This window comes from Centroberyx gerrardi, chromosome 8 (genome assembly GCF_048128805.1).
Source record: "Centroberyx gerrardi isolate f3 chromosome 8, fCenGer3.hap1.cur.20231027, whole genome shotgun sequence".
Taxonomy (NCBI): domain Eukaryota; kingdom Metazoa; phylum Chordata; class Actinopteri; order Beryciformes; family Berycidae; genus Centroberyx; species Centroberyx gerrardi.
The window spans coordinates 32,419,688-32,429,183 of NC_136004.1; the positions used below are offsets into that span (position 1 = coordinate 32,419,688).

The 9,496-nt window shown below is 44.3% G+C and overlaps 1 protein-coding gene across 1 annotated transcript; it reads right to left on the reverse strand.

Annotated features, from left to right (window-relative positions):
* Positions 1 to 578: 578 nt before the first annotated feature.
* lox (lysyl oxidase) lies at positions 579 to 8,251 on the reverse strand. Its single transcript, XM_071926411.2, has 7 exons — positions 7,674 to 8,251; positions 5,618 to 5,726; positions 4,637 to 4,768; positions 3,998 to 4,154; positions 3,451 to 3,546; positions 1,879 to 1,994; positions 579 to 628 (listed from the first exon to the last, which is right to left on the reverse strand). The coding sequence occupies exons 1-7, from the start codon at positions 8,194 to 8,196 to the stop codon at positions 622 to 624; spliced, it is 1,140 nt and encodes a 379-aa protein (XP_071782512.1). The 5' UTR covers positions 8,197 to 8,251; the 3' UTR covers positions 579 to 621.
* Positions 8,252 to 9,496: the final 1,245 nt, after the last annotated feature.

The following is a 9,496-nucleotide window of genomic DNA, read 5'->3' on the forward strand; positions in this document are numbered from 1 at the left end:
TTTTATTATGTGATTTTCTTTTTTTTCCCACATATTCTGACAGCACATGTGACAATTTTTACGTCAGATGTGAAAAATAAAATGTATTTTCCACGTGAACATTTTTTCACATTTTCACCTGCTATTACATATGACGTGTTTCACATGTGAAACCTTAAGTTCACATGCAAAGAGACAATTCACAGGTGGAAATGTCATTTTAACTTGGGAAATGGGAGATTTCACATGTTCACACACAAAATCCATCATGTGTCTAAAATGCACATGTACATGTGGGTTTTCACATGTGACTTTTTTGTAAGGGCCTGGTTGAGACAGCAGTAGCTCATTTGTCGTTAATTTATTCATGATGTGTGTTTGATCTCTCCTCCCTCCTCCCTCCCTCATCCCTCCCTCATCCCTCCATCAGTCTGTAAATACCGTTAAAAGACACAAATGAGTTAAAACTATTTTTAAACTGTACAGAAATGAACCAGGCAGTCGGACAGCTGCTGTAGATGTGACACTTCAGTGTTTCAGCTGCACTTAAACAGACACAAAGGAATGAATTTATGTATTTGGACCCGTGGAGAGTTGGATCTGTCTGGTCTTCGTCTTCAAGCTCATGTTGGAGAATTCTTCTCAGTAGCTGGAAAACAAACAATCAGTCATCAATAGAAACGGTGTTTGGTCCAATCGCCTCCAGGCTGGAAATCCACTCTGTTTTCTGACATATAGATATTTCTTAAAGAGGATTTTGGGAGGTGAAAATTCAAAATTCATGTGAGGATTCATAATGTTAACGTCGAATTTTCATAATAAATAATACCACTTTCACTTAATTTTAGATTCTGTCCAGTGAAGAACATAAATGATTTACAGAAAATTTGTTCATTTTTTTCTCAAGTGCTGTAAACTGTGACAAAATTTGATCGCGCCCAGCGTTGATTTTAGAGTTGAATTTGAATTTGAAGTTAGAGTTGAGTGAAGAGTGTGGAGAGAGATCAGCGGCAGCAGAGATTGTATTTGAATGGCATGAATTTGAATTTGTCGTGCTCACATTGAACCGTTGAATTCAAGAAATGAATCTGATGAATAAATTAATTCAAAAATTGAATTTGTAAGGCACAGTTTGAAATTGAACACAATGGCATGAAACTCTGTGATTATTACTGAATTCATCTTTTAAGTATAATTTCAAAATTAGTTTTCCCAATTCAAATTCAGCTTTCCTCCTCCAAGGATTGAAATTTCAATTTCAAACTATTGCATTGGATTTCAAATTGTGCCTTACACAGAGGTGGGGACTCGAGTCAGCAGACGACTGAATTTAAATTCTGTTTTCTGAATTTGTATGGAATGATTGAATTTATTGAAGTTGAAACTGATTATAGAAATCAAACTCATGATGCTCTTACCAAGTTTTTATCCTATTAAAACCATATTGCATTGAAAAGTCCTAGATATTTAGTTTTCTTTAAGATATTAAATTGATACTGGACTCTTGATTTGTTCTGACTTGACTTGCTGTTCTACATTTAGACTTGAGACTTGACATTAATGACATGGACTTGACTTTGTAATCTACATTTAGACTTGGGACTTGACTTGAGACTTGTGCCTCAAGACTTGAGACTGACTTGGGACTCGAGCAAAGGTGACTTGGTCTCACCTCTGGCCTTACAAATTAAATTTTTGAATTAATTTATTCAGCGGGACAAATTTAAATTCATGCAATCATAACAGAATCTCTGCTGGCTGATCTCCTCCCAGTCAAACATCTCATCCTGACGGTGGAACCTGAGTTCACCTCTTGCTGCTCGCTCCGCAGCACAAAATCAGAACTGCAGTAAAACCAAACTTTAACGGTGCAGAAGAAGAAGGCGGTTAGTCTCTTACGAGGTCATGGTGCAGCCGGACACGTGCGCGGCGGTGCCGGTGTACTGGACGTCACAGCGAACCACGTTGTTGTTGAAGTTGGACTCTGGAACCTGGTTTCCTGGGTTCACCGTCACCTGGAGGGAAAACAGAAGACAGTCAATAGAAAACTCATCTGTACTGAATGATTTAGAAATGTAAGATGACTCTAATGTTGCTCTCACTGCACATCGCTGGTTAACTGCATCAGCTGAAGGCCTGCAGTCTAAATGTAGTGTAAATACTGAATGAGCCAGACAATCTTTAGCATATTGATTATATTGAGAAACGATGGGCGGTCTACACTCCAAGAACAGGAATCCAGACCTGGTAGGAAAAGAGAAGATATACCGTATTTCCTCTAATATTGGCCAGGCCTTTATTTACCTCGACTGCAGAGGGTACCAGGCCTTTATTGGAAGCAGGCTTATATTAGAGACAGGCCTTTATTTCTAATTCCCTCTGTTTGATAAGTATATTTGCTCATATTTTAGTACGAAGCCTCCTTGTTTTCTGATCTGCTTCTGTTGGGGTTCGTTAGGTAGACGTTTTTTTGTTACTGCAATGCATTACGATAATTACGGTAATCGACGACAACATGCTCCAGAGACTTCCGCCGGCCGAGTGGGGATAAAATAATTTAATAGTGCAGCTCTTCTAGACTTTACTGTTGCACGGGTCCCATATGGTACTTCAAATGTAGCTACTGCCATCTTGTGGCACTTTACTACAAACTACAGTTACATTATACAACAGGCAGCAGGAGTTTACCGGTATCCATCGTTGTTTTTTCCTTTGTTTTTTCCCCCCGGCCTGTATTTGAGACTGGCCTTTATTTGTTCGTGTCGACCACGCCCCCGGCCATTATCGGAGACCCGGCTTTTAATTGACTACCGGCCACTATTAGAGGAAATACGGTATGCAACTTTTTTGACATTAAAATATGAAATAGTCCATATTCTACATCATCAGTCTGTGTGTTCAGGTCTAAATCCTTAAATCCTCTGTTTGCCTGAAATTGTCTTTTCAGTGATGTTGGGGCGTTTTGGGGCGTAAACCATTTCCTGTGGGCGTGTCTTAGAGCAGGAAGTCACGGCAACAACAACAACAACAACAACAACAACAACAACAACAACAACAACAGAGGACAGCAGGAAGAAAAGAAAGAAGAGCGAAGCTGAACGTTCAGAAACACATCAGGTGAACAGCAGCGCCGGATCGGCTGTGGAGGCTTTACGCTGCTGGTGACCTGATGACATCATCAAGATGACTGACAGGCGTTGGGGGGGCTTGAACTTGACCAGCTGAGGAGGAGGAGGAGGAGGAGGAGGAGGAGGAGGAGGAGAAGGAGGGCGGGGCTAACAATGCCACTTCATGCCTCGGGGAGATTGACGCTTTAAATATACAGTAGAAGCCGTTCTGTCCTGAATTTGAGCTCTACTGCTCTATTCAAGGCATTTCAGCTCGTTCTGATGTTTGGACCTCACTGCACACGGACTCAGAGAGACCAGCGGCTGCAGCAGAAGCCTGCAGAGGGATGCAGACAGGACAGACCTTGAGGATGTATCTCCCAGGAGAGACGTCAGTGATGTCGATCCACTGGCAGTCGATGTCGGCGTTGTAGGTGTCGTAGCAGCCTGGACTCAGACCCTGAGCACACAGCCAACACACTGTTACATACATACATACATTCTTATTTCTTATTGATATTTTATAATGTTTCCACCTATTTCTCACTGCGTATATTTCATTTTTTCTTTCATATCATAATCGATAAAGTAATCAAAGTCACTCATGTCTTGGAATAGCCTTAAACTTGCGTGAGTGTGTTTGTGGCTTTGATTTTGGCTTTGTGAATCTCTTTTATCTATTTCTTTGTATTTCTTTCTTCCTTCTTTCCTTGCTTCCTTCCTTCCTTTCATCCCTCCTGTCTCTCTATCCTCCCTTCCTTTCCTGCTTCCTTCCTTCCTCACTTTCCTTCTTCCTTCCATCCTCTCTCCCTTCCCTCCTTCCTCACTTTCCTTCTTCCTTCCATCCTCTCTCCCTTCCCTCCTTCCTTCCACCTTGTTAATGTGTGTGTGTGTGTGTGTGTGTGTGGGACCTGTGTGTGTGAGGTGCAGGCGAAGCGGCGGTAGTATCCCGGGTCGCAGGACGTGTCCTCCAGGCAGAAGCTGGCCTTGTGTCCCTCGGCCACGCGGCTCTGGGTGCTGACGTCCAGCAGCTCGTACAGACTGAACTGGTCCATGCTGTGGAAGTGACTGAGCACATCAGCACAGGTCAGAGAGGTGAGGCTTCAGGTCACACAGCCCGCGGCCATGTTCCTACCACATGCATCATATGAGCATTAGGGCCATTGTAGGCGGCTGGGGGAAGGGGGGTAATATTCTGAGAAAAAACTCTGAATTTCTGAGATTAAAGTCAGAAATCTGCGAGAAAAAAACTCAGAATTTCTTAGTTTAAAGACAGAAATTTACGAACATAAACTCTGAAAAATCATATTTTTTGCAAGGAGCTACGTTGCTTCACTTTGCAAGGTAGGATACGTTTTTTCTCACAAATTTCTTTAATCTTTAATCTCAAAAATTCTGAGATTACTCCAAAACACTCTGAGTTGTAGCTTGCGAAGAGTCAGCTCAGTTAACCTGAACAAACTGTTAGCTAGCTAACTAGCCAGCAAACACACTGATGTTAATGTGAACATGCTAACGCTAGCTGCTGTACAGCGTTCAGTGTGACCTACTGGTGGCAGCTGTGCCATTCCCAGGCGTAGCGAGGTTTGCTGGGCAGGAAGTCGGCCGTTCCCTGGTTCTTCACTCTCTGAGGAAACCGCAACAAAACCCTGGTGTCATAATCCTGAGCATAACGAGCAGAACTGAAGAGGAGGAGAGGAGAGGAGGAGAGGGGAGGAGGAGAAGGGAGAGGAGGAGAGGAGGAGAGGAAGAGAGGAGAGGAGAGGAGGAGAGGAAGAGAGGAGAGGAGGAGAGAGGAGGAGAGGGGAGAGGAGAGGAGAGGGGAGAGGAGAGGAGAGGAGAGGGGAGAGGAGAGGAGAGGAGAGGAGAGGGGAGAGGAGAGGAGAGGAGAGGAGAGGGGAGAGGAGAGGAGAGGAGGAGAGGGGAGAGGAGAGGAGAGAGGAGAGAGGAGGAGAGGAGGAGAGGAGAGAGGAGAGGAGAGGAGAGGAGGAGAGGAAGAGAGGAGAGGAGAGGAGAGGAGGAGAGGAAAGGAGAGGAGAGGAGGAGATGAGAGGAGGAGAGGAGAGGAGACGAGATGAGGAGAGGAAAGGAGAGGAGAGGAGGAGAGGAGAGGAGGAGAGGAGGAGAGGGGAGCGGAGAGGAGAGGAGAGGAGAGGAGAGGATTAGTAGCTAATTAGTAGTTAATCATTTGAATGTCTATTAAGGTCATTAGCAGCTAAATTTAAGACTTAAGACTTTTTAATGCTACTTGGAATTTAATTTAAAATGTAAAAACCAAATTAAGAAACAAATCTGCCTATTTCTGATTGAACATATATTAAAGTTACAAAACTATAAATGGGTAGAGTAAGAAAAAGAACAGCAGGAATTTATTGTTGTGGACATTATGGCCTTTCTGGCATTAATTTATATTTTCCCCAGAGTTCCTTCTTTGTCATTCATGTTTGCCAGATAGTTAACTTGCGCTGTGAGAAATGGTGGCACTTTGGCTCCGCCCATTAAAGTTGACCTGCCTCTGGGAAACGTCTCACCTGGCGAGGCAGTTCTCCTCGGCGGCACAGCGCAGGTTGTACATGGGAACTCTCTGGATGTAGGTGGCGATCTGGATGTAGTAGGGATCAGGAACCAGATCAGGCAGACCTGCGCTTCGGACAAGACGCGACACATTCAGATAACTGTAATAATAACATGAGACTTTATTTTTATTTAAGACTATTTTTTGGCATTTCTGCTTTATTGGGCAGTCACAGTATGGAGAGACAGGGAAGATGGAAGAGAGAGGAGGATGACATGTGACAAAGATCCTGGGCCAGATTCAAACCCCCTTACATGGTTCACACTTCAGACCACTGAGGCACCATGTGATACTTTATTGATTCATGTAGGAAGATCCTGTTTTCTCTTGCCCTGCTACTGCTACTACCTCTACTGCTGCTACTTTATTGATCAGGGAAACTCTTTTGTTTAGCTCCCTCCACAGGGAGGTCAGAGGTCAGAGGTCAGGGTCTGGAGCTGCTAGGGATTCAGTGTCTTGCTCAAGGACACTTCAACCCCAGTCCTCTGGGTTGAAAGGTTGTCTCCCTATTCACTACAACACCCTGCTGCCCAATGACATCACCACTGCTGATCCATCTGATTGGTTTAGTGTTAGATAATGTCAGCTTGTTAGCTAGCTAACCATAGTATCTGGTCAGCTAACATCACTGTCTTGTTGTTAACACATCTGATTAGCACACTAGCTAACGTATCTAGCAGCAGCTAGCGTTAGCGTGTTCACATTAACATCAGTGTGTTTGCCGGCTAGTTAGCTAGCTAACAGTTTGTTCAGGTTAACTGAGCTGACTCTTCTCAAGCTACAACTCAGAGTGTTTTGGAGTAGAGACTAGGGCTAAAGACAAGACAGTTTACTGTGTCACAGTAACCAAATCCACCTTATCACACTATTCACTTTTACTGAGAACGTTACTGAATGGATCTACAGCCACACCACAACAAGCTGACTCAGCTGCTCTCTGCTTCTAGCTGCTTCTACAGATTTACACTTTATTAACTAACACACAATTCTCCATTAGACCTCCATGATGGCACCAGTTGTCACTGATAGGAGATTTGTGACACAACCATAAGGCCTCTATTAATTCTCCATGTAGCTGTCCATCACAGGCTAAGGGGTGGGACCAAAACAAATGTGACTCCTCTCTCTTTTTCTGGTTATGGGAGACTTTAGCTTAGTGAACGTTCACCAATACACACTGAACTGAAATTCAGTGGAATCCCCCTTTAAACTGGAATAAGTTCAAAGTTGTGAATGCCATATTTAGAAGCAGCCTAACAGTAGGCTGCTAACAACTAGAAAAGGGTACAGGCATTAAAAACTGGCAATGCTTTATGCTGTAGGCTACAGTAATGCCTTCACAATGATCTCATTTGCAAGTGGAATAATTGAGATGGAAAATCAAAAATAGACAGTGAAATGGTCTTTTGCCTTTTAAAATAGTCAAGAATAAAATAGTAACATACAGAGTTGGAAATCCTGAGTTCCGATTCATAAAAATACACATACAGACACCATGTGTTTCATTCAGAAACTCAAGCATTCCACTTCCTTTAAATTAAAGAAATATACAGGGACAGCGCTAAGAGAAATCATATTAATAAAAATCAAGTTATTTAAACACCAAGCCGTGATGCTTTTCCTGTGACATACAAACCCAGGGATGTAGGCTGGAGGGTGAACCACCTGAACTCAGTTTACCACCTTTTGATTTGTGGAACAGAGTTTACCATCTTTTCAGCTGACAGAAATCTCTATAACATGAAATTCATAGTGTAGATATAGGATCAAACTGATGTCAGTCATATGGTGATAGGGTATTCTAATGCTTTTCTGAAGATATAATTGATTTTTGCTGGTAGTTTTTTTTGTATAGTTTTTGCCTTATGGTGACCAACTGGAGGTCACAGTTTACCCTCTTTTTCATTTACATTACTGCATAACACTAAGGGAAAACTGAAGTTTCACGAACATGATGAAATATCAAACGGCCAACAGACACCTAACTCTAGATGCGCGGAGTGTTTTCCTACCGTGCTGGTGGTAGCTGGTGCCGTATCCGTGCCGCGGCTGCGCCCTGGGCTGCGGTCTGTAGTACGAGTTGTAGTAGTTGTAATAAGGATAGTAGTTAGAAGACTTGTACGGGTTGTACGGATCATCTCCGACCATCATGTCCTCCCGTCGGACCGGGGCAGAGTCGCCGTTACTCTCTGCCGGCGGCCGGTGCGGGCGCTGCTGGCGCGCCGTGCGTAATTGCGCACCGCTGCTGCTGGCGGGGACCCGCGGAGAGCCCCGGGACGCGGCGGACACCGTGTCGTTACTGTTGCTGAGGACGACGACGGGGTTATCCCGGCGAGCCGACCCGGTCTGCCTCCTGTTGGACGGCTGGTACTGAGAGCCGCGGCTCAGGATGCTGAAAACCTGCCCGTTATGTTGCCATGTCAACCCCTGCCGCAGCGCGTCTGCGTCCTGAGCGCGACCCCGGCCCAGAAAACTACAGAGGAAACACAGCTGGGTCAGAGACAGCAGCAGGGCGTCCGGGGACAGTTCCTTCATGATATCAATAAATTAGATGTTGAAAATAATCTACAAAAAAACCCCCAAAAAGAGTCTTCCTCCCGACCGCACAGCTGCTATCAGAAGAGCTTCTCACAACTGATGGAGCAGCAGCTGGATCATACTGCTGCTGGTGGTGCTGCTGAGAGAGAGAGAGAGAGAGAGAGAGAGAGAGAGAGAGGGAGAGAGAGAGAGAGAGAGAGAGAGAGAGAGGAGGAGAAGGAGGAGTTTGAGATTTAAACAGCTTCCAAGATAAGCAAACCACATTTCGGAGGAGCCAGTAGATCCGTGACCCCTGACCCTCAGGTGAGAGTTTGACCCCTGTAGTCCTGTAATCAGGTCCATCAGCATGTGAGGAGGCAGAAATTTGTTTTTGAAACTGAAATTTTTAGCCCTATTAAGCCTCTGTCCCTGTCTTGTTTGTCTCTCTAGATGTCATGGCTACTGAGGTGAGAAATGATTTTTTAGTTTCTCTGAGGTTTTTGTTTTATATTTTTCCCACACAACCTGACACAGTCACAGCCTACAAAGCATCAACTGCCTTTTTTGTAAACTTGCAACAGTGGCAAATATACCAGATCCACCAATTACTTTAAAGCTGTGTAGGCAGCTTCACATGTTGATGGCAACAAGAGGTAAATGTTTCAAAAATGTTAATGTCAATACACAGAAATCCTGTAAGGTGATGATGCCACAGACCCGGACAGTCTGATCACTTTATACCACAGTAGCAGTCTGATATTCAGACTGAACGTCCATCTGGTTCCACTCCATTACTCAGCTGAGATTTCCTCCTCGTTAGCTGTCTTCTGGGGGGGTTGATTTTCACCGAACCAATCACTAGTGACCGACGTATCTGAACCAATCACTAGTGACCGACGTATCTGAACCAATCACTAGTGACCGACGTATCTGAACCAATCACTAGTGACTGACGTATCCGGCCGCTCTGACGTCACTTCAGTCACATGATGCTGCAGCCAGTCAGCCTGTACATCCATGGTTAGCAGACATTTACCAACTGACCAAGAATCTCACTCCATTTTGAAAAAAACATTGTTTTTACAAAGACAATTTGTTGGTTAAGGGGCTGATTTCAACGGCAATGAAAAACCGCTGCACGAACGGTTCAAACTTTAGTCCTGCCCACAAAGGTGCTAATTGGCTCGATTGTTTCTGAGAGCGAGAACAAGCCGTTGGGTTAGGTTAGGGTTACCAGACTCGGGACGAGATTCAGGAGTCTGGAAGCAGGATACCAAAAGGAAAAGGGAGGTGAAACATTTCTCGGTCCAGCTTCCTC

Bases quoted from the DNA above. Each gene is read 5' to 3' on its own strand.
- lox (XM_071926411.2), bottom strand. From the start codon at position 8,196: ATGAAGGAACTGTCCCCGGACGCCCTGCTGCTGTCTCTGACCCAGCTG. The intron at 3,547-3,997 runs GTCCCACACACA...CTGTGTGCTCAG, and splicing joins CCTGCACCTCACACACACAG to GGTCTGAGTCCAGGCTGCTA. The intron at 1,995-3,450 runs GTCTGTCCTGTC...TTTTCCCTCCAG, and splicing joins CTGGGAGATACATCCTCAAG to GTGACGGTGAACCCAGGAAA.